The sequence below is a fragment of the Grampus griseus genome, assembly GCF_964374135.1.
Source record: "Grampus griseus genome assembly, chromosome: 2".
In the NCBI taxonomy this organism is placed as follows: Eukaryota; Metazoa; Chordata; class Mammalia; order Artiodactyla; family Delphinidae; genus Grampus; species Grampus griseus.
Genome location: NC_139018.1, coordinates 85,272,904 through 85,296,135, shown reverse-complemented (window position 1 = coordinate 85,296,135; position 23,232 = coordinate 85,272,904). Strand labels below are relative to the sequence as shown.

At 59.0% G+C, this 23,232-nt stretch overlaps 3 protein-coding genes across 6 annotated transcripts in view; 1 reads left to right on the top strand and 2 right to left on the bottom strand.

Moving 5' to 3' along the window:
• Nucleotides 1–3,247, top strand: part of SPTBN5 (spectrin beta, non-erythrocytic 5) — a gene marked incomplete at both ends in the record, with an annotated part of 44,182 nt that extends 40,935 nt beyond the window's left edge. Inside the window, 9 exon segments of the mRNA XM_082649394.1 lie at nt 8–86; nt 89–111; nt 1,189–1,275; nt 1,372–1,463; nt 1,935–1,969; nt 2,305–2,367; nt 2,651–2,734; nt 2,919–3,050; nt 3,225–3,247. Of these exon segments, the coding sequence (XP_082505520.1) occupies nt 8–86; nt 89–111; nt 1,189–1,275; nt 1,372–1,463; nt 1,935–1,969; nt 2,305–2,367; nt 2,651–2,734; nt 2,919–3,050; nt 3,225–3,247 (618 nt within the window).
• Nucleotides 3,248–4,378: 1,131 nt separating this feature from the next.
• Nucleotides 4,379–13,949, bottom strand: PLA2G4B (phospholipase A2 group IVB). The gene is made up of 20 exons (XM_082648087.1): nt 13,407–13,949; nt 12,469–12,541; nt 12,036–12,172; nt 11,815–11,946; nt 11,437–11,477; nt 11,211–11,253; nt 10,891–10,945; nt 10,437–10,567; nt 10,091–10,174; nt 9,749–9,786; nt 8,804–8,939; nt 8,130–8,266; nt 7,653–7,875; nt 7,416–7,533; nt 7,004–7,141; nt 6,734–6,838; nt 6,409–6,588; nt 5,892–6,058; nt 5,138–5,324; nt 4,379–5,025 (listed from the first exon to the last, which is right to left on the bottom strand). The coding sequence occupies exons 1-20, from the start codon at nt 13,413–13,415 to the stop codon at nt 4,814–4,816; spliced, it is 2,346 nt and encodes a 781-aa protein (XP_082504213.1). The 5' UTR covers nt 13,416–13,949; the 3' UTR covers nt 4,379–4,813.
• JMJD7 (jumonji domain containing 7) lies at nt 12,383–21,673 on the bottom strand. 4 transcript variants are annotated; one of them, XR_014296345.1, is made up of 9 exons: nt 21,567–21,673; nt 17,122–17,275; nt 16,791–17,044; nt 16,397–16,453; nt 15,819–15,914; nt 15,516–15,592; nt 15,133–15,292; nt 14,754–15,041; nt 12,383–12,541 (listed from the first exon to the last, which is right to left on the bottom strand). XR_014296345.1 is itself a non-coding variant. In XM_082648088.1 (8 exons), the coding sequence occupies exons 1-8, from the start codon at nt 21,628–21,630 to the stop codon at nt 14,953–14,955; spliced, it is 951 nt and encodes a 316-aa protein (XP_082504214.1). In that variant the 5' UTR covers nt 21,631–21,673; the 3' UTR covers nt 14,089–14,952. The 4 variants fall into 4 exon arrangements, 2 of the variants coding, with proteins under 2 accessions (XP_082504214.1, XP_082504215.1); XR_014296346.1 differs by lacking the exon at nt 12,383–12,541 and adding an exon at nt 14,089–14,635; XM_082648088.1 differs by lacking the exon at nt 12,383–12,541 and having other exon boundaries at nt 14,089–15,041.
• Nucleotides 21,674–23,232: the final 1,559 nt, after the last annotated feature.

Sequence of the window (23,232 nt, the reverse complement as noted above, 5' to 3'; positions counted from 1 at the left end):
TCCCCAGCGCTCGGTGTCAGATGTGGAGTGGCTGCTCCACAGACACCAGGACTTAGAAAAGCTGCTGGCTGCCCAGGAGGAGAAGTTTGCTTACTGCAGAGGAAGGCAGGGGTGAGCGGAGGTTGAAATGAGGGTGCACTGGGAGATAGGGGCCTGGGGGCCCATGGGGGTGGGCGGTCCTGGTCTCAGCCCAAGAGTCAGGCTCTCTCCAGGCGCTGAGCCCACATCTGACCCTTCAGGAAAGCCCTATTCTTTCCCTTGCTGGCTGTCACGTCCTGTTGCCCACATCTCCAGGTAGGCTAGGGCGCCGTGTGCACTGGGATGAGGGAAGTCTCCTGAGCTGGAGCAGGAAAAGATGAAGAACAGTGAGGACACGGGGGCTCTCTGGGTGGGAGGCACGTGGGGAGGAGAGGCTGGGGCATGGAGCCCCCCAGAGCCCTGGCCTGGCTCCCCTCCCGAAGGTGGAACAGAAGCCACAGGTGAAGGAGCTGAAAGCTGGGAGAGGTGGCAGCGGGCTGACCTCCCTCCAGCAGAGCCCTTGGGAAGCTGGTGGCCCAGAGCACAGCTGACCGAGATAGCACAGCTGCAGCCACGTGTCCCCGTCGGGCCTCGCATACCCTTTGCCACCACTGTCTCCCTGGAGAGCACGGCAGGGACCGTCGGGGTAGGGAGCCCACACCCCGAGCCAGCACTTCAGTACCAGGGACCAGGGGGGTCACCAGGGATGAGGAGGTTGGGGAGGGTTAGATGCCTCGCCCACCTTCCAGAGGTGGGCCCCATCTTGCATTTTCAGGATGCAAAGCGTGCCCCTGCCATGGAGACTTTTGGAGCTTATGTAGGAGCTCCTGCCTGGGAGGAGCCAGGGGAGTGCCCGGAAACTGCTTCCACAGCAGCTGCCCTCCACAGAGCCACTTGAGGGCTGAGGGCAGCGGGGCCTGGCGGGCTCGAGTTGTGGTGCCCACCGCGGCAACTGGACAGTCTGGCTCCCCGGGGCCACTTCACAGCTTCTGTCCTCGCCCAAGTGGGGGTGTGCCCCTCATCTTCCTCTTCCTGGGTTCCCTGGAAGTTTACCCCCTGGCTCCCTCTTCCCCGTGGGCACCTTGGTCCAGTCCAGTCCTTTCCCTGGGAGCCTCTGGAGACACACAGGCTTTGGCGAGGCTGGTGCAGCCTCACGCCTTCTCTCCACAGCCCGGCATGAGCCCCAGGGACGGCTGCCCTGGGGCCTCGGGGGGCAGCTGCCCGAGCCTGCTCCAGGACGAGCGGATGGCAGCCAAGGTACTGGGCAGGGGGTGGGCGGGCAGAGGACAAAGAAGGACCCACAGGGAAGAGCAGAGACAGTCGTGGTAAACTCTACCGCTCGTTTCTCCTCAGAACGCGGCTTCCACAGCCACCCTTGACCTCGCAGAAGCCCAGCGTGAGAGACCAAGGGATCACCAAGATGGAAAACACACTTTCTCCTTAAGGTGAGGGCCATGTCGGGGGAGAGACACGCTGACTTGACAGGCACAGCCCCCCAAGGGCAGCTGAGGGGACTGGAGGCAGCTGGGCTCATGACTGGGCCGCAGGCTGCCTGCGGTAGAGACCGTTTGCAGCACCATCTGAAGGGCAGGCTGAGAGCTGGCATGGAGCCCCGAGCAGCGCGGCAGGCAGGCTCCAGGGGAAGCCTGGGGAACGGGGCAGGCGCGAGGGGCATTGATTCCCTGGGCCCCAAGCTGCTGGCACTGGATGCGTCCTTGGAAGTTTCACATCTACTATCTCTGTGCCTGAGAGGTAAGTGGGAGTTTTTTTCTCAATTTAAGGCCCAGAGAGGGTAAGCAACTTGCCAGAGATCACATAGCTAATTAGTAGAAGCGGAGCCAGGCTTGATGCCCTGACAGCCTCCTGGTTCTGTTCACCCACTTTGGAGTCTGACTCCCCTGAGCCTTTCCCTCAAGGATCTTCATGGGCTTCCCCATGCTCTGCTCTGCTAGTGAGGCCTTTTCTAACCTTGTAGTCTTCAAACAGCTCTGAACGCACCTCCCTTGGGGTGTCTTATAGACAGTGGCCAAGCCCAGCTCTACTGCTAGGAGGAATACACAGAAAGCACTCCTTAGACCAGAAATCTTTCATCATTGTGGTCTGACAGGCTCCGTGTGGAGAGAGCGTTTAGGGGCCCCACCTGGGAGTCCCTCTGGGTTCCTGGCTCTGTTCCTTACACTGTGTCTGTTCCTCTGGGATCTCCCTGAGGCTGTCCTTCCAGAATCCCAAAGGGACCTGAGTTTCTCCAGGCTAAGCCTCCCTGAGCCCATCGGCATTGTCTTCCAGGAGGCCGGATGCACTGGGGGAACCTGCCCCCGAGTGCTGGGCCTGGGCTGCCTCTCAGCGTGGGTAAGGCTTGGTGTGTGCAGAGTGGCCAGAAGCAGGTGCCTCTTAGACCGTTCGGGCCGCTATAACAAAGATACCACAGACTGGGTAGGACTTGAACAACAGACACTTACTTCTCACAGTTCTGGAGACTAGGAAGTCACCTCAAGGCCCCTCCTCTTAATACCATCAGCTCGGGGGTAGGATTTCAAGCCACGGCAAGGAGGAAGGAGCAGGCATGGAGTCTGCTGCTGCAGATGGCCAACTCCCGGGCCAGGCTGACCGCTGTTCTTCCTTGGCTCTGCAGCCCCCAGTCTGAGCCCAGAGCTCCGAGCCAGACCCTTGGGCTTCCCGGCTGAGCACTCTGCTGAGAGGGTGCTCGGCCCAGCCGGTAGGGCACCTGGGTGTGTGGGCGGGAGTCCTGAGCCCCCATGACTGGCACAGACGCTGCCCTCTTAGGCCCAAGGAAGGTCCTGGAACTCAAACTACACTGCTCAGGTGTGGGGCCACCCCCACCCTGTCACGGTCTCAGCAGTGACGACAGAGTCCAGACCTGAGGCTCCCTTTCCCCCCAGGTTCCCCGGCTGCCCCCACCCTCCTCGCCGAGGGAGACACGACTGCGCCGACAGCCACCCTTGGCCCGTGGGCTCCCGTAGAGGAAACTGCACGAGGCTCCCGCCGGCTGTCTTGCTCAGGCCAGACCCACGGTGAGTGTACCCGGCTTCCCTTTGCACACACCAGGAAGCCTCCCGGGTGCCCACACACTCTCCCCCTCCTTGCTCTCCTGTCCTTCCTCTCCAAGATGCAGCACTGCTTGCAAGGCGGCCAGACCCCTCCTGCACCCTTGCTCCTGTCCCCACTCTCTGTCTCCATCCTCCCAGCTTTTCCACAGTCCAAGGACTAGGTCCCTGCTGCAGGGGGGAAGGGGAGGAGTCTTACTATCCCAGAGAGCCCGGAAGTCAGGATGTCACCCAGACACACACCCGTAGACCCCAAGACCCACACAGAGGTTCACACACAGAACAGACCTACACACAGCCTTGTGCCTGAGGACTCACATCACAGCAGGGGTGGCAGCCAGTCGTGGTGTCTGGTGTAATTATCCACTCCTGCAGGACCTACAGCTTCCAATTTATGATTCAGATGATGTGCTGCTGAGTCAACAGGCCTTATCCAGGACATGGTGGCTTCTAAGGTCATCAGAGCAGCCATTTCTTCTGCTCTGTGCCTCCAGCCACATGCCCAGGGAACAGAGGTAGTGAGGTGCATCATGGGAACCAGTCATCTCCCATGCCCCCCCACACATCATGGTCCCTCCTGCAGCTACCTCCCAGTAGCCACACCCCACATCAATGTTAGGAGGAGGTGTAGAGGCCTGGGGCACCAGTGCTTGGAGAAGATTCGCGGGAAGCTAGGCCCTAAATTCACTCCACCTCCCTGTTCTCCCAACAACAGGTCTGGGCCCTGAAGCGAACCTGCAGGTGGCACCAAACCTCAGGGCTACAAGCGAGGACACCCTCAAGGGGACCAGGAGACCCAGCTATCAGACCCTTGGGACCAACATCTGGAATAGACGGTTAGGAGACAGGCCCCACCAAGGTCCGAGCTTGCTGAAGTCACGCCGTTAGCACTGGTCTGTCTTTGGCGCATCTGATCCCAGGTCTGGCCCACCCCTATCAATCAGTCATGGGACAGGAAGCAGCCCTTTGCCTGAGTCCCTGGGTGAGGAAGACAGGGGTGCTGGCTGTCACTGCCTGCAAGTCACCTGGGCAGGGCCAGGGCTGCAGCAGCAAGACCCACCCCACAGGCTAAACTGGCCACCTCTCTGCTTGGAGAGAGTGGGCCGGAGTGAAGTAGACACTGCCATGAGCTCACAGCCTGCTCTTCAGGGGAAGCCCAAGCTGACTTGCCAGCTCTATAAGGTGCCTGGGGAGAGGTTTTGTTTCCTAAACCAGTCCTTGCCCTGGGTAACCAAGAGGTGGGATGACCTGTCCCTTCTCGGAAGCAATGACAGTAATCTCCATAATGCCTCACGTTTGTACGGGCCTCTGTAATATGTAAAACGCTCTACTTTCACTCTGTACAGCTACTCAAGGTAGCAAAGAAGGGAAAGGACACGCAGGTCACGGGGTTTTGGGTGCGTACACAAATCTGGCCCAGACTGCCCCACTTACCCCCGCTGCCACGTCATGGAGACGAGGCCCCAGCCCCTGTTTAAAACCCTCAACCTACCCCAGGGTGTCCATGGCAGGGGTGCTGGTGGCTTCAGTGCCACGTCTGGGTGGTGCTGGGCACCTTCGTGAGCCCCTCAGAGGGCTGGCGACCACAACTGGGCCGTCCAAACTGCCAGAGGCTCTGAACTTGGGGATGATGGTCTCCACCCCAACTCAACCGGAGCAGCAAGGCGGCCAAGAAGGGAGCCTGAAAAAGTCAGAGGCCGTGGGGCTGGGGCGTGGCATCCTCCCGCGCATCACTCGGCCCGGCGCTGCCTGCGCCGCCGCACGGCCTCACGCAGGGCCTCCAGCAGCTGCTCCTGGTTGTTGCAGATGTTGTAATGCGTCAGGCGGAGCAGCTTGTCCATGTCCTCCCGGCTGTAAGTCACCTTCATGTAGTGGTAGGGGGAGTCGGATGAAGACAGGTTCACCTCCCCGGCCTCCTGCGCCTCGGCCGTCCGCCGGACCCCTGTGGAGAGAGTGCAGGCTGGCCATGGGAGGCAACCTCACTGGGGATGGAGGGCGGGTTTGGGGTCACCTGGGTGGAGGATAGAGGAGGGCTCCAGAGGATGGTGGCTCACCTGGGGCTGAGTACTCCCGGAAAGAGGCGTTGACCAGCGGGAAGTGCAGCACAGCAGGGGCGTCAGGGTGGGCAGGGTCCGAGAAGAGGTGGCACTCCCGGGGCTGGCACTGCTCCTCGGGGCTGGGTGAGATGGACGGGAATGGGATGCCCTGCTCCTGGCAGAACCGATCCAGGATCTGCAGCTGCTGCAGGGTGGGCAGAAGAGGCATCAGCGGGATGGGCCCATGGGCTCCCAGTGTCCTCCACGCTGGACTGACTGAACGTGGAGGTCTGCTAAGATGCGGGACTGAGCGCCCAGATGCCAAGCCAGACGCTAGTGGACCCAACAGGCCAGGCTTGGTCAATGTTCTAAACCTGGCAGCCCTTCTATGGCAGCCCCTTTGGTGTCAACGGAGCCGGGCTGCTAACAACTCCCAGGTCCTGCAACTGGGAGACAAAATCCTTCCCGGGACCAGCACAGAAACTCAAAGCAAGGAGTCCTAGGGGTTCAGGACCAAACAGGGTGCAGGTACGTTTAAAATAAAATACATTTTAAAACACTGCCAGCTTCCCATCACGCCAACTTCCTGAGCAGAGTAAGTGCCCCTGGGGGAGAGTTCACAGAATCCACAGCCTTTCATTCACAGCGTCGCTATCACGGCCCCTGAGTGTTTCCTGAGCACTCCAAAGCGGATCTCTCCAGAGTCAGGAATGTCGGGCCAGCTGAGGCCAGGCCTGGCATTGCCCCCCCCCCAAGCCTGCCCGATGCCCACCTGAAAGGCTCCATGGAGGTTGTAATCCAGCGACAGGATGAGGTCCACGTCCCGTGTGGGCCGCAGGAGGGGTGGGCAGCTGGTGTTGACTAAGTAGCCAACATCCAACAGGCAAAGGAAGGGTTCTGCAGGTGTCAGCTGGCTGGGGAGGCCATCCAGTTTGGTGGCTGGAAAGGTGGGCGGGGGGAACCGGGTGGAGAGCAGCTGTCACGGGTGCTAAAGGCACCAGCCCTCCAGCCTAATGCCAGCTCCTTGCTGCTTCAGAAGGAGGCTCTGCCATCCGGCTCCTGCCCTCTCCTGCCAAAGCAGCACCTCAACTCCCAAGGCTCCACAGGTGGGCCCTGACCCCAACGTAAGGAGAGGAAAAGGGGCTCCCGCTCCAAGCCAGGCAGAGAACTGAACTCAAACGAATTGGGGCCCAGGGATTGGACAGTGCAGATGTCTGGACCAGGGACCCAAGGCTCAGGTGGCCATGGGAAGAGTTTGGGGAGCTGGGAGCCGGGGAGAAAAGCAATACCTTTCCAGGCAGAGAAGTGAGGATGCTGGAAATAGTCCTTGTGGAAAGAGAGGCCACGGAGGAAATTGTGGGTGGCCTGGGCAAGTGGACGCCGTGTCAGAAGGTCAGTGAAGAACTCAGCTATCCTGCTGGCCACTGTGGGAGGCTCTTGTATATTCAGAAGGGGGACCTGCTCCTTGTCTGCAGTCAAGGACGGGGGAAACAGGGACCCTTTATTCCAGCCTCTGTGGACTCACAATGGAGGAGAGAGCCACCCCACGCTCCCCAAGTACAGCCCCACTGGCTGCCTCTCCCATCCTTCCCGGGGAAGAGCCCGGGCGCCTACCCAGGCTGGCCTGAGCCTGTGCCCAGCGGTCCCAGAACTGGCTGGGCTCGGAGGACCAATACAAGCTGTCCTGGAGGCTGGCTGCGTACACGTTGCTCCAGATGCCTGAGGAGGAGATCCGAGTGGGAGACAGTCCCCCACCTCACCACACCCAGACCCTTCCCCACAGCCCATCTGGGACCAGGAAACGTCTCAGTGACGGAGCTGGGACAGTCGAGCCCACCACCGCGCCCAGGCCCCTAGCTTCTCCCACCTCCCAGACCCGCTCACCTTCCAGGAAGCAGATGCGGGACTCAGGAAGCCGCTTTATCAGGCGCCCCATGAAGAACTCGGAGCCGAAGAGCTCAGAGGGGATGAAGGCGCCGTACTTGGGAAAGCCGACCTCGTAGGGGGAGAACTCACACCACTCTGTGAAGAGCCACACAGCCTCACCACGGGGCCCCGCGTCGGGCAGCCTCGTGACCAGGAGGCTCAGCCTTGCTGCTGGCGCCCTGAGCGTGGGACCCACGGCCCTTGCCCCCATCCCAAAGCCTGAGTGACTCGGATAGGATGACAGGCTCTGGAAAGCACGGGACCTGGCCCAGAAAAGGGGGTGTGTTAACACCCACCTTCACACACAGGCCTGGCTACCCGTCACCCCAACAACTGTGAGAGCGCAGGTCACGGTTCTGGAGCTACTCACCCCCAAATTCAAAAGTAGTCAGGTTCCGTTCTTTGGTGTTGAGAGCACAGTAGATGGGCAGAGGGTTCTGGCCACGGCTCAGGGCCTCCCGCTGGTCTGAGAGTTTGTGGTCGTGAGGCTGAGGGAAGGTAGGGTGAGAAAGCCAGGGCTTCTTGGCGCCTTTCCCAGCCCCTGCGGCCCAGGGCCGCTCCCCATCTCTGGACCTCGCCCTGGCTTTGGCTGCCCCCCTCCCCACACCTCGTCATGCAACAGCGCCTCGTTGATGAGGGCCCACAGGGTGGTGAAGCAGGGCGGGTGGCCCAGGTGTGCACGCTCAGCCAGCTCCTGCTGGTACCGCCACAGCTGGCTGGGGGCCACCACGCCCAGCTTGCTCTTGGTCACCTGCGTCTTCAGTGACTCGATGGGCCCTGCCAGGTCCTTCTGAGACCACTCTGGGTCCTCATAGAGGTTGGCCAAAGCCCTGGGAAAAGCCAAAGCCAGGGGGATTGTCACTCAAGGACCCCCATCACATGCCTTGGGCTCTCTCTTCTGCTAGGACAGTGGCCCAGAAGACACCTTCCAGCGTCCCCTTGAGCACCTTTCTCCCTGGCACGTGCATTCTCCCACCCCTTCCAGTTTGGTCAGAGAGGCCGGTGGAGTCTGAGAGAGCCTTACCACCACACCCTCCTATCACAGCCCAACTAGCCCCCCCCAGGCTCCTACACTCAAACTCACCAGGTGGAGCCCGAGGCCCCTGTGATGTAGGAGATGCAGTCCAAGAGGCCCAGCTCCTTCAGGCCCGCCAGCTGCCCATACAGGGAAGTCATGGCCCGGGTCCCACCACCAGTGGCCGCAACAGCTACCACTGGGATCTGGAAGAGAGAACAGCCAGGCTTGGAGAGGCCTTAGGGAAGGGGAAGGCCAAGCCACAGGTGGAAGAGGTAGCAAGCCAAGTGCCCACTCAGCTCACCCACAGCTAAGGCTAGTCAAGATCTGATCAGGGCTCTTGGGACCAGTTCTAGTCAGGTCTGCTGAGGAAGGTCTAGTCGGAAGTAGCCTTGCAAGGGTCAGGCTTGTCTGGTTTTTCAGAACTCCAAGAGAAATGGACAAGTTCCAAGCCTCATCTCCTCACCTCTAGCCCCTAAGAAGTCTGGGGATTGCTTTCTTGAAGCCCCAGGGCCACCTCTCTCCCTCTTTCTAGGAGAGGTGGAATCCCTAGGAGATGCCCCAGGCCTCACGCACCGCTCTGCATCTGACGTGATCAAGCTCCTGACAACAGCAAGGGAGAGGGAAGCAGAGCAGGGTCCAAGGCTGGCTCGGCACCAGTTCTAGTCTGGTTAGGGCACAACCAGTCCTAGCATCCAGCACTGAACCCGAGGACGCCCCCCAGTCCAGCCCAGTCCCCAGACCTCATCCTCCTGCAGGTCTCCATCCAGCTGCAGGACCTGCTTCAGGGCCTTGGCCACCACCTGCTTCCTCCTGCTCAGGAAGGCCCGCTCCTCGGCACAGGGCCCGCAGTCCAGCCGCACTGCCAGCTCTCTCGGTCTGGGTGGGAAAGAAGGGACCGTGAGGCAGCTCCTGGCCTCATCGGAGAAAGAGAAGGGGGCCAGCCTGCCTGCCCCGGGAAGCCAGCCGCCACCCTTCTCTCCTCTCCTCTCCCCAACCCTCGCCCCAGCTCCTGTGTCCCCATTGACGTGTGATGTGTGGACGTGAGGGGGAGAAGGTGAACCCAGACCCTGGCGGGGACACACTTGGGGAAGCAGCACAGTGGATTCACAGGACCAGGAAAGCGGTGACTGAAGAGGCTCCAGGGGGGACCCAACGCCATCGATCCACTTCCTCCTCTCAGCCTCCCTCCCTCACTCACCCAAAAATGACTCTAAAGGGGACAGGAATGGTGCTCCCGCCTCTTCATGGTGGGGAGCTAGCCCCCCAGGCATGTGCAGGGCCAGTGTAGGCGGCTCCTCCCATCTCCTGAGGGTTAACTGAGGCCCCGAAGGGGCGCGACTGCACTCCTCTTGGTTTCCTTGCCCCCTCTGTGCCTCTAACCACTGTTCCACCTTCCATCTGCTTTTCCAGCCAAACATTTATCAAGGGCCTCCCAAGTGCCAGGCACTGGGCTAGACACACACCCCTCTGACTGAAGCAGGAATGCATGTAAAAAGTTAACAGGAAGAGCCTTCATCTGCCAAGGCTCCAGCACCTCAGGCCCCACCCTGGGAGCAAACCCCTGAGCATCTCAGGATTCACGGTGGCCGAGCCTGCTAGGGGCCGCCCCATGCCTGCTCATTCCTCCAGGCTGAGTGCCCGCTGCTGTCCCCCGTGACCTTTCCCAGTGCCAGCCGGCCTCTCACCCTTCTTCTTTTTTCAGCTCCACCTTCATCAGGGGCTCCTGAAAACCATGAAGCCTCCAGTCACAAAGATGGGACACCCCGTTTCCTTCAATCCAGCCTAAGCCATGTCCCATGACAGACCCATGCTCCCTTGGGCCCCAGCCACCTCCACAGGGGCCAGGCCTCAGGCCTGAAGACAGGGATGCTCAGAGGACCCCTCTCCCCAGAGCCTGGCCTGGCATTTGTCCACGGCCTGGCCCAAGGACAGAAGCCGCTAGAGAAGCAGGCCAGCCCTTCAAGGCCTGGGGCCTGGGCCCACCCCACCCGTGCACATCTGGCTTTCTTCCTCTGGGTGACCAGTACCTGGGATGTAGGGAAGACACGTCTCACCACCTGGTCAGAGGGCAGTGCCCTCAGAGGCACCTTTAGCTGCTCTTGGGGCTCATCCTGCAGGAAGGATGAAGAGGACCTAAGAATCTCCACCCTTCCATTCCAGCAAAGCCTCACCAATTGCCCCAGGAGTGACAGAGAAGTAGCCGGAAGGGGGACAGGAGGCTGAGGTCAACCCCACACTTCCCAGGATGCCTGACACTGCCAGGGAGTGATGGGGAGGGGGCTCGGGGTGAGCAGAGGAACAGGCTGGCAGGAGGTGCCAAGGGAAGCAGGGTGGAGGGCTCTGTGGGCCTCAGCGCCCGGGACGTCCCAGTACCTGCAGGTGAACACTCAGCTCCTGCTCCCAGCAGGCCGGCCAATGGAAGCGGAAGGAGCCGGCGCCCACGGAGGCCTCCTGCGGACCCTCACAGGACCCAGGAACCACGAGCTGAACTCTGCCCTCCGACCCTGGAAAGAGGAACCAGGGCAGAGAGGCTCGGAATGGGATCTCAGCCCACAGAGGCCCCTGTCTTGCCTAAGGGGCCTGGGGGACGGGGCACCTCCCCCCCCACTGAGATGGAGGTCTGGCTCAGACCTAGGCTGGGAGATGGGGTCCCACCACAGCCCCTCTGAGGACTAAAGGGAAAAGCCCCAGCATGGATTCATCCCCTCACTCCTGCTCCTGGCTGAGAGCTGGGGACAGCTAGTGCAAGGTTCCCTCCAGGGTCCCCTTAGAAAGGGGAAGACAAGGGCTGAGAGACGGCAGCTATCCCAGTGGTTCGGGGACTCACCCTGCTGGCCCCCAGCCTTCTCCAGTCGAACACACAAGCAGGAGAGCTCCCGGGCCTAGGTCATTAAGAGAGCCCCTCAGACTCGAGCCCCTCCCCTGCTGGAGATGCCACCCTCCCGACACCCTGGTTCTTGCTCCTCAGCACCTTTTTACCTTGGCCCTGAGTCACCAAACATTTGCTTGGGGTTGTAGCCTCTGGAACTAAAATCCCAGCCGCTCCCACCCCCAGCAACAGCGCTACCCGACCCCCGTGGTGGGCCCAAGCTTCAGGCCCAGGGAGAAGGGTGAGCACAGGGCACGAGGGAGGGGTTCCAGACTCACCACCAGGATGCCATTACTGACGAGGCGCTCAGCACAGTCGGTCCTGGAAAGAGCCCCCAGTGACCCTTACCGAGAATCCAGGTTCCCATCCCCCAAGGAGGTCTGGGCTTTCCTCCTCCACCCCTGATGCCTCCCAGAGAAGGGTGTCAGCTCTGGGTGCGCTGGGCTCTCTCCTTCCCAGAAGGAATCACTCCCACCCGGGGAAGTGCCCCATGGCCCGACTTACAGATTCTGCAGCCGAAATTCAACTTCCAGCTGCTCCTTGCCCTGTAGAGAGAAAGAAGCAAGTTAGAAACAGTGAGGAGTACATGTGTGTGTAGGCCCCAACCCAGACACCTGGGCAGCTGCGGTCCCAGTGGTGAGGAGAGCCACTGTCCACCTTCCCTGGACTGCTCCAAGAAAGCTGCCCTTGGCTCAGGGGACAAGACAGAGGGTCGGGGACAGGACCGCTCTTTGGTGGACAGTAGCTCCTCGCTGACAGAGGCCTCTGGGATGCCAGGGAAGCCTGGACCACTCACTGGAGAAGAAAGCCATGTACCTGACCACCCTCCAAAGCATCCCCTCCCCACAGCTGAAGCCCTCCGCTGCCTGCACACAGCCTTGCCTGAGGGTTCAGTGAGAAGCTCTCACGCCGGGACTCCCCAGCCCGCAAAGTCCCCACGTCAAACAGCACCAACAACAGAGGGTCATCCTTGGTCAGAAGGTCCTGGTCAAAGACTTTGAACTGCACAATGTTCTGAAAGGGGAACAGAGTAAGGGGGCTGCAGGAAGAAGGGGTGGGACAGGGGTGGGTCAGGGAGCAGGGCCAGGCTGATGCCTGCCCACCTTGAGCTGGGTGTGGATTCGGAAATGAAAGCTCTGATTCCAGATGGGGTTTCTGCTGTTCTTGACCACGCGCGTCTGGAGCTGGTGGCTGGAGGCCGAGGGCAGCCACAGAGTCACGTAGCAGTCAGAGGGGGTCACTGTGGGAAGGAAGAAGGAGCGCCTGGTGCTGGCCAAGAGCCCTTCCCAGCCCAGCTGCCCAGAGCCCACGTCCTTCCATCACAGGCAGCCCCAGGAGACCTAGAGACCCAGGGAATGGGGTTGGGTCGGGAGGCAGGAGGTGCAGGCCTGACCTCGACGTTCCATCCACTACCTCCTCTCAGCACCCTCTCTGGGACCCGCCGCACGCCCAGCCCTACTTGCATCTCTTCCCACTGTCCTGCCCCACTCTGAAGCCAGCTGCAGAACCACTGCCCTCTCTGGGCCCAGCACTCACATAGGTCCTTGGAGGGCAGGTCACGGGCCTGCAGGACATGAATGGTGAGCAAGCAGGTCCCAGGCACCTTTGCCTGCAGAGGAGAGAGAGAGAAACAGGCTTACTACAGGCTGATGGGCCCAAAGGGGAGGCTGGGGTGACACCTTGAGGCCTAGTCCTGAACCAAAAGGACCAGCCCTGCCCAGCCACAGGCCTGTCCTCCACCCACCAGAGTCCTGAGCCTAAAGGCGGCTGTGGTATCTCCTGATGACGCCTGCCTACACTTACACAACATGCTGCACCGGTTCTGGTCCAAGGGCTTCACGTAGATTAACTCGATTTAATCATACAACCACCCTATGCATGAGAACTACTTATTATGACCAACCCCACAAGGAAACAGAGGCACAGAAAGGCTAAGTAGTTGCTTGCCCAAGACCCAGGGCCAGGATTGGAGCAGGCTAGCTCGACTTGTGCTCTCCACTCCCACACCTACCTGCTTCCTTACTCCTTCCACCCCACAACCCTGGCTCCCCTTTACTAAGCAGTCTTGAGGCTGGTCTTGGGTGGCAGAGGGGACCCCTGGGCAGCAAAGGGGGTGTGGATAGAAGGGCCCTGATGGAACGGAGTCCAGGGGCAAAGCTGGAAAAGCTCACCCATCATGCCCTAAGCAACTGAGAAAGAACACAGGAGCGGCCACTTCCTCTGGGGCCCCAGGACGGCAGCTGGGAGCCTGAGTTCTCAGGGCCCAAATCCATGGTGCCAGGGAGCTCTGCCTAGAGCCCATTTCTAGGGCAGGAAAAACACAGAATGATCCTCCTTCCCAAGACCCTGCCTTTTCCCTGGCTCCTGCTCCCTGGCCCTGTCCAAGGCCGGCAAACAGCTGGAGAAGCCCATAGCTCCCTCAAGAAACAGCATTAACCAGACCCCGCAGGGACCAGTGCCCTAGCAGGTCTTACCAGAGCCATGAGGCAGAGAGTCCTTGGGAGGAAGGAATGGCGGGCAGCACCTGCAGGACTGAGGACTGTCAGCTTTCTCACCGAGAGCCAGGGATGTCCCAGGAGGCCTCGAGCTCCTCCCTGGTTCCTGCCCACAGCTTCAGCTCCACCCAAGCCCCACACCCACTCCTGGACCAGCCGCCCGTCCAGGAGATGAGACACCTTAAGCCCACACAGAGCCAATGACACCCTCGTGATGAGGGCTCAGCACCCCCACAGACCCATCCTCTCCAGCCACCGCCCGCTAGGCCCCACAGCCCTGCTCTCCCTGCCTGGACCTCGAGGAGGGGCCCCTAGGAGAGCTTGCCGTCAGCGGCTGAGCAAGAGGCCGCGGGGGTCTGGCTGGGGTTGCGGTTGAAGGGGCTGCTGAGGTCTGGAAGGCAGGGAGTGGGCCCCAGAGTGGCAGCAAACCCGCAAGCCGCGTCCCCAGCCCCAGGGCCTTCCACAGCCTCCTGGTGCCAATGTGACAGAACCGCCCGGTCTTCACGGAAGTGCTTGGCCAACCTGAGGGGAGCGCCCCGGGCCCCAGCGTGAGCCGGCAGGGCTGTGGCTTGTTCTGTGAAACAGCCCTTCAAAGCCACGTGCCGGGCTGCCTCCACCTTGGAGCTGGGTGCTGGGTGGCAGCCAGGGAAGGGGGCTCTTCCGTCCCCAGCGCCAGGTTGGGGCAAGGGGGCGGGGTGGGGACAGCGAGTGCAGAGACCCACGAGGGACAGGGGTTTCCGTCCCCTCCTATCTGTGCCTGCTGTGAGGGAAACAAGGGCAACCCTTAGGGAACAAGACCCCACCAGCTGCCGTGGAGCTGAAGGTGGAGAGCAAACAAGGCCAGAGCGAAGCTAGCGAGAGCTTTACAAGCTCTCCGTCAACGAGCTCCGTGCCACATAGTGACAACAGGGCTGAGGTCGGCCTGCTTGCCCCAGAGAGGCTGTGACAGCGGCCGGGGACAGAGGTCTCGGCTGCAGAGATCTCCTCAGGCCCCGGCCTGGACCCAGCCCTCACCCCCAAGCAGGGTCACCCTGAAATGTTTACCTGAACCTTCCAGCCCTCACCAGACCACAGAAGGCAACCATGAGGGAGCCTTAGCACATACGTGAATCATAGCCGCCTTTTATTGAACGCTTCCTCTGCGCCAGACCAGTGCCATCCTTACAGATACCAGCCCCAACACGCCATGAAGTAGGAACGATCGTTATCTGTTTTACAGACAGCACACTGAGGCTGTGAGGCAGTAACTCGCCCAAGGTCACGGCGCTGGTGAGAGGGTGCCGCACCTGAACCCCACTCCTCTTCCAGAACAGGCTGCTGCCTCACCTGTGCGCCAGCTGCCTGGGAGACCACACCCAGACCTGCCTGGCGCCTCCTGGTCCTCCCGATCCTCTGAAGCTGACCCTAAGCCCAGCTGGGCCAGCAGCCAGCACCTCTGACTCCAGATTGCCTCTCGAGGTGACTGGCTCAGGAGGGGCACGGCCTTTTCCGTAAGTCGTCCTTGGCGATGTTCACCAGGGCTCGGTCAGTTGAGGCCTGAGGCCTTAGTGAGGGAGTCAAGCAGCTGGAAGTAACTGTACTTGAGGTCATACTCCATGTCGTACCAGAAATTCACTGTGGAGAGAATGGAGACCGGAGCACGAGGGTCCCCCTTCTAATCTAAGCTTCCCCACACACCCCCCCGGTGAGCTGGGCAGCCCCTCACCGGCCATGCAGCCATGGGACTGCTGGACGTGGTGGAACCACAGGGCGGGCAGATAGAGCATCTCGCCAGTCTGCACGGTGCAGTGAAGGGCCTGGGCCTGACTGTAACTGGGGTACTCGGCCAGATCTGGAGCCAAGGGGTCCAGTGGGATCCAAGGCACCTGGGAACACAGCAGATTCCAGGGAGTAGGCCCAAAGCCCCCAGGCCCTCCAGCTCTGTCCCTGGAGGTAAACACCATGGGCCCTGCCCTGCTTGGCACCGGGAGGCCCAGACGTAGGGATTCTCCAGAGCAAAGCACCACCTCCCCATCTCTTTTGTGCCTGTTCCTCAGAGCCCAGGTTCCTTGCCTCCCCGCTCCCGGGGCCCAGGAACAAAGCAGACACCTTCTCCATGGCCTCTTCATCCACCATCTTGAATGAGCCCTCTTCGGTTAGCTGGTAGGTTGCCGGTGTGTACAGCTCTGAAGCCAGAGGGAGAAAGCTATGGGCACCCTCAAAGGGCCTGGAGCTTGCCCACCACTCCCACTTGTTCCCTGGGTGCAGGGGCAAGAGGGCCAGGAGTCCTAGTGCAGCGGAGACGCTGTGTCCACACCTCAGGCCTGGGGTCCAGCCCGCCCAGGGCTACCCACTGCCCTCCCTCTACTTTGGGCCACCTGCTCCCCGGCCCCTCCAGGCTGCATCCCCTACCATAGGGGATGAAGGGCCGGTCGCTGGGTGGATGCAGCAGGAAGTGTTTCTCTCCCGAGACCACACAGTAGAGGTTCTCATAGTGGTCCTTATGCACTGCCGACACAGAGGGCCCAGTGGGCAGGGTTAGGAGGGGGCAGACACTCGCACTTGGGGCCCTGCACCCCAAGACAGCTTACAGTGTGACAGAAGAGCAGACAAAGTCAGAGGAGGCTCGGGGGATGCCAAGGAGAGGAGTCTGGCAGGCATTCAGGCATCTCAGATCTCTGCCTGCCAGGGACTTGACACCAGGAGGGGAATTCACACAAACAGGGTTCTTCTGAGTCTACCCCTGACTTAGCTGGCCTTCAGTGCTTTCTAGGGACCTACAAGAAACAGGGTCCCCCGCGTCCAGTGCCGCGGGCACCTTCGCCCACCTGAGCTGCTGGGGAAGGCCCTCTGTTATGCCTAAGCCCCAGAATCCCAGGAGAAATCTTAGAGATCAATCAGTCCGACTTCCCTGCAGGCCAGCCTTCCACTCTCCGCCTTGCCTTCGCTCCCCACAACCTCCTCCCCACCTTTGTATTCCCGACACCTACATGATGTCACTGCAGCTGCCTCCCCCAGCCAGAAGTTCACAGCATCAGGCATCTTTCCTGTGGGTCAGAGGAAAAAGGGCGAGTTAGGAGAGGCCAGGCTGGGAACTACCACCACACAGTGATGCTGGGCCAGGACCTGGGCGGGGAGCAGAGGGGCCCCAGGAAAACGGCAGGGAGAAGGGGCAGAGGTGGATGAGCATGGCGAGGGGCCTCTGTCTCCTGGAGAAGGAAGGGCAGCCATCTTCAGTAGTTCATCGAAATGAAGTCAAGGCCGAGGGAGCTGACCCCGTGGGGCCAGGAGTGTGGGCCGTCATCAGCAAGGGGAGAGGTGCAGCAAGCGGGGCTGGCTCCCACCTTCCCACTTCTTCCCTGCCCGGGCCCCACCTCCACTCACCCAGCGCCTCAGAGGCCCAGGGCACGTGGGGCTCCAGATCAGGCAACAGCTGGGGCAGCTCGGTGAGGAGGTTGGAGCACTGCTTCTGCACGTAGAGGACCCCGGGGTGTTGTGCTCGGCCCTCCAGCACGTCCAGCACACAGCTCAGGGGCAGGCGGCGCTCGGCAGGCATCACAAACCGGTCCCCTCGCACGGCATCCGCGTAACCATCTGGGGTCACCGCCACACTCACCTCCGCGGAGCCCGCCGTGGCTCTAGAGGAATGGACATTCAGCCCAAGCCCAGACGCCCCAAGGCACCGCCCACACTCTGCACCCAGGGCAGCCCCCACCTGAGGTAGGGGAGGGACCACTTCTGGAGGGCTGGCCAGTGCTGCAGGGCATTTCGGATGATGCAGGGCCTGTTGGGGCAGACCCAGTCACGGTAGAAGTGGAGTGGACCCGGGGGCTTGTCCAGGTAGGGCACAGCAGGAGGCACGCTGAGCTCTGAGAAAGAGAGGCAGGGAAAGGGGGTTGAGGCCAACAGTACCCAGTTGCTGCCCCACGGCCTGCATAAGAGATGCCCTCTCTGGGCAGTTCACTGTGTCACCAGGCAATGCCTATAGGTGACCAAGGGACCCTGGACAACCAGGAATAGAAGAATGAGGAGGGAAATTAAAAGGAGAAAGTGTGAAACACCCATAAACACACCAGGATGGGCCCTAAGAGTCCACAGGGCCACGGGCTGCTGCTCAGCACACAACCCAAACCCTCCAGGGGGCCACATCCGGCCCTGCACAGTGAACCCCTGGCTTTCCTACTCTGGAGTGGCCAACCTCCTGGCATCCATTAGGAAAGGCAGCCATGGAGGCAGTGTCGGGAGCTCCAGAATGAGTAGAGCTGAGGCCCCAAGGCCAACGCTTGTAATGGGTGGGCCAAGGTTCTGAAGAGCACCTAAAATGTGCTGAGGACTTGGCTGGGCCATCGTGGAGGTATTAAGGGATGATTTGAGCATCATCTCAAGAAGCTTACAACCTAACTGGAGAGACAGGCTGCCACACAAAACCATCGGAAGAAAAGTAAGGGCTGAACTGTCTTCTGGTCTTACCGAACAGCATCACCATCCTCAGACACCCAGGGCTGCCATGTGTATTTGGGCAGATCGTGTGGTGCGCCACCTGTGCAGAGGTCAATAGTGGCCCTGTGTCACCCTTAACAAAAATCTCTTCTTATTTACTTATTTATTCATTTATATTTGGCTGCGTTGGGTCTTCGTTGCTACGCTCGGGCTTTCTCTAGTTGCAGTGAGTGGGAACTACTCTTTGTTGCGGTGCGCAGGCTTCTCATCCTGGTGGCTTCTCTTGTTGCAGGACACGGGCTCTAGGCGCGCGGGCTTCAGTAGTTGTGGCTTGCGGGCTCAGTAGCGCAGGCTCAGTAGTTGTGGTGCACGGGCTTAGCTGCTCTGAGGCATGTGGGATCTTCCTGGACCAGGGCTCAAAGCCGTGTCCCCTGCATTGGCAGGCGGATTCTTAACCACTGCACCACCAGGGAAGCCCCCAAAATCTCTCCTTTTCAACTCTTTCTTCTCATTCCTGGTATCCTACTGATTACCTCTAAGTCCTGTTGATTCTACCACCTATGTCTCTCAAGCCACACACACCCCTTTCCTCTGCTGGTAACCACATTCAAAGTTAGCTCATTTGGGTCCTCAAATGTCACTTTGATGAGGCTTCCCTCTCTGGCCACCCTTTTTAATATTGTAACCTGCCCCCAACAATCTTTATACCCCTTCCCTTCTTATTTTTATCATTTCTCACTATCTAACACTATATATTTTACTTATTCCATTTGTTTATCGATCTCTCTTGCTAGAATGTATGCTCCATGAGGGCAGGGATGCTTCTTAGTCACTGATGTACCCCCCCCAGGACCTAGCACACAGTAGGTGCTCAGTAAATATTTGCTTAATGGTTGAATGTAAGTCTCCAAAATCTCCTGGCTGGATGATTGCTGCAGTGAACTAACTGGTTTCCTTGGCTTAATTCCACTCCTTCTCAAAGCATCCCCCACCCTGGCCCAGTCATCTTCCTAAAATACAATCTCATCTTGTCACACCTCTAGTAAAAAGTCCTTTGACGGCTTACCACTGCTCCTTACAAAATACAGTCAGCCTTGGCACACACATTCAAGACACTCCCGTGATGAGGCCCAACCTACTTTTCCAGGCTGGTTTCCTCCTGTCTGGTGCCTGCCCGTCAGCACACACTCTACTCAGGTGGTGCCAAACGTTGTTCCTGCTGCTCACTCACACTGGAATGCCTTCCTCCTGGCTTTTATACAGGGCATCGGCTTTGCTGTGTTATTTTCATCCTTGCGGTCTAGCCTGAATGTCTTGGTCCCCAGTGGGTGGTTACTACATCCTATCCCAACAGCCACTGCACTCATTTCCACCTCCGAGGTCACGCTCTCTCTCATGACCGCGTCTCCACGCCGGTCATCTGGGCCTTGCCATCAGCTGGAAAGTGAAATGTCTTTAGATCAAAAATTGAAACTGAGTGGGAAGACCCTGGTGGTCCCCGGAAAACTGAAAAGGAAGTATGCTTCCTTCACTGGCTCAAGAGGCAAGATGGAACGTGCCAGGTAGATAAGGGAGCGAGGGCGAGGAACCTGCCAAAGGGCCTTCCCAGTCATGCCAGCCCATCTAAGCAGTCACCTGGTGGGGCTCAATAAATCTCCCTGTTATTCTTACTAGGAGTCTTAAAATAAGTGGACACTGCCTTTTGTTTGTTTTTTTTTTTAACCCTTTGTACTTTCTGTAATTACTTCAGTTTTACTTTTTCACCGTTTAATAGATTTCCTTTAGAGAATGGCCACTATTCCCTCCTGGGGCTTCCAAGTGAGAATTTCAAAAAGGATCCAAACAATTCCTCTGGTCCGACAATTCTTCTGCTAGGAATTTAACCAACAAAAACACATGTGCACAAAGGCTCTGCTCCAGGCACACCAGCCTCCTCACTGATCCCTGAACACACCCGGCACACTGCCACCATAGGGCATCTGACCCACGTGCCCTCTCCTGGAAAGCTCTTGTCTCTCAGAGGTCTGCTCGGCTCCCCTGCTCCCCTCCTTCTTCAAGCCAGTGCTCAGATCTCACCTTATCGAAGAGGCCTACCCTGACCTTCTCATTTCAACTTGTAACCTGCCCTCCACCCCACATCCCGAGCCTCCTCATTCTGCTTTACTTTTTTACCCCAGAGCACTTATCTTCTAACCCAATTTTTTCTACTATGTAATTTACTCATTTAGTGTGCCTATGGTTAACTGCCTCCTCACTTAGAATGTAAGCTCTACAAGGGTAGAGATTTGTTTTCTTTGCTGATGTATCCTAAACATACTGAATGGAGCCTGGCACACTGAAGAGCTTACTAAGTATTAGTTAAACATTCGTTTAAAGTATTGGTTGCAGTATTGAAAACAATAGACTGGAAATGGCCTAAATGCCTACCAATAGTGGGCTGATTAAATAAATTACAGCATTAGTACACAGCAGAGGTGGAAAAGACTGAAAAAGACTGAAGTACAGTGATATGGAACGATTTTCAAGATACACAGTACAGAAGAGTGCGCTTAACAAGCTACCATTTGCATAAAAAGGGAGATATAACAGTCATAGGTTTGTGTGTAGGGGGTTTTATTTTTTTTTTGTTTTTTTTTTTTTGCGGTATGCGGGCCTCTCACTGCTGTGGCCTCTCCCGTTGCGGAGCAACAGGCTCTGGACGCGCAGGCTCAGCGGCCATGGCTCACGGGCCCAGCCGCTCCGCGGCATGTGGGATCTTCCCGGACGGGGGCACGAACCCACGTCCCCTGCATCGGCAGGCGGACTCTAAACCACCGCGCCACCAGGGAAGCCCGGAGTCTGCTGTTTTTTAAACCATGTGCCCATGTCACTATTCAGTGATAAGATACTGCTTAAAAATAGAAAGAAAAAAAGGAAGAGAATAAGAGAGAAAAATAAAAACCAAGCAGGGGGGCTTCCCTAGTGGCGCAGTGGTTGACAGTCTGCCTGCCGATGCAGGGGACACGGGTTCGCGCCCCGGTCCGGGAGGATCCCACATGCCGCGGAGCGGCTGGGCCCGTGAGCCATGGCCGCTGAGCCTGCGCTTCCGGAGCCTGTGCTCCTCAACGGGCGAGGCCACAACAGTGAGAGGCCCGCGTAGCGCAAAAAAAAAAAAAAAAAAAAAAAACCAAGCAGGGAAAGAGCCAGGGATCTCCAGTACAGCTGCCTCCAGTTCTCCCAAAGCTCTGCAGTGCTCGCAGCTTGGAGGAGTCTTTTCCTGAAGGAAGCGATCCAGCAGGGGTTCAGAGAGGGAGAAACCTTAAAGATTTCACAACAGGGAAGGGTGGGAAGGGCAACAACAGAATGCCCCAAGTATTCGGTGCCGGCTGACGGTGGGAAACACAGAACGCCACCAGAGTAAAGACTGGGCCGGGTCTTGGGAATAATGTGAAGAGTCACCCCAAGAAGCCACGAAAGTGCGGGAACACGGAAGGAGGGGAGCTGAGGGCCCACCCAGGGGGCTGGGGAACGGGGCTGCGACACGCGCGATCAGAGAGGGGCCGGCCACCAGTCACGTGCACGAGGTTCCGCACCCCTTGAGGAAAAGAAACACGGTGCACTCTGGTGCCAGTAGCCCAGGAAGAACAGGGCGCACCCGGATCCGCGACCCGGTTCTCGGCAAGCCCAGGGCCCCTCCCGCATCTCGTAGTTGCTCTGCGGTCGACGAGCCACCCCACTCACCCCTTGCCGCAGCCGGGAACTCCCGTAACTCCCTTCTCACAGCGTCCAAAACCGCGTCCGCCATGATGACGCCGCCACCGCCCCTCCCTCCCTCTCTCCTTAAGACCTCGCCCCGGGCCCGAGGCCCCGCCCTTCCCTGCGGCCTCAAGCCCGGGCTCCCAGCCCTCCCCCACGCCTCGTCCTCCCCCACACTGCAGCTGAAGTCCGCAGCTTCCAACTGCCCACCCCCATACACCCCCAGGCGACCACAGATTTTGTATCCACTCGGCGAGAAGCCGCGCCTCCTCTCGCCTGCCCCACTCGCTGGCAACCCAGGGTTAGCAAATGATTGTGTTTATTGACGAGTTCATACATCAGTACAAACGGCCATGTTAAAAACAGCCTCTGCCCTGTGAGACCTGGGGAGGAGGGAAGCGCCATGGCCTGGACAAAGTATAAAAGTTATAAATAAGGGGCTTTCAAAACCGGGTCAGGGCAGATCTGAACGGTGGCGGCAGTCGCCGGTGGCCTCAGACATGCAGAAGGGGACGGGCGCCGGCCACGAGACCCCCCACCCACACGCTGGGCTGGGGGTAGGGGAAGGGCGGCCACCTTCTCACAAACCTTGGCAGCAGTGTAGCGCCTTTTCCTCATGAGGGACAGACTGGCTGAGGGTGGCCAAGAACCCAGCTCAGAGGGCCAGGCCTGAACCCCATTTGCGGTGGACTGCGGCTGGTGTGCGGGTTAGGGGTACGGTGGGAGTGGATTTCTAACTCTGACAAGGGCAGCTGCAGCCCTCCCGGGGCCCACTCTCAGCTGTGAGAGTTCTTGGGCCAGGATTTCTTTGCACGTTGGCCAAGCAGGTGGTGGTAGTAGAGAAGAGTGAGGGTGAAATAGGTTTCACCTGTTCAGGTGACTGATGCAAACAGAGCTGCACACCCTTCAGAATCTAATTTCTTGCTAAGCCTCCACCTACAGAGCCAGCAGAGCCCATAAAGAAATGGACTTCTGTGGCCTGGAGCTGTGGTAGAGCTGCCCTGACTTACCTGAGGCAGAGGAAGCAGTAGGGCCTAGAGACACATGTTCTTCACCCCAACTCTTCAACAACTGCTTCACTACTTGGTCCTACTCTACTTGCCCACTGTGCCCTAGCTCCTTCCCCTCACCCCTAAAACTGCCCTTATAATTCTAATCTATCCCCTGACCTCTGCCACTTACCTGTCCCACCTGCCACCTTTCCAGTGTGTCTCTTGGCCCCTGCTGCAGTCCCATGTGCCTCCCTCTCTTCAACCTCCAGTACCCAGTACCCCTGGGTGCCAGCACTGCCTTCGAGGCCATCTCACATCAGCTAGGCTGTGGACACTAAGAATCCAGATTTCAGGCTTAGTGTGTTCCTTCCCTTTTCATGTTCTGTGATAAGAGCCAGGTTGGTGAAGCTAGGGTGGGATGTGAGAGAAAACCAGGTACCCATCAGCCAGCCAAGTGCCCTACCAATGAACACTCAATGTGTGTGTGTGTGTGTGTGTGTGTGTATGTGTGTGTGTATGTGTATGTTTAGATTTCACCTGTGGCCAAGGTCCTTAGAAGGTGGGCCAGCGCCCTGTAAACTATGAGGGAAGTTCCAACACAGACTTCTGACTGAGCATCACTCAGGATGCAAGGAGAAGGTGGCCTCGGCTCCAGGAGC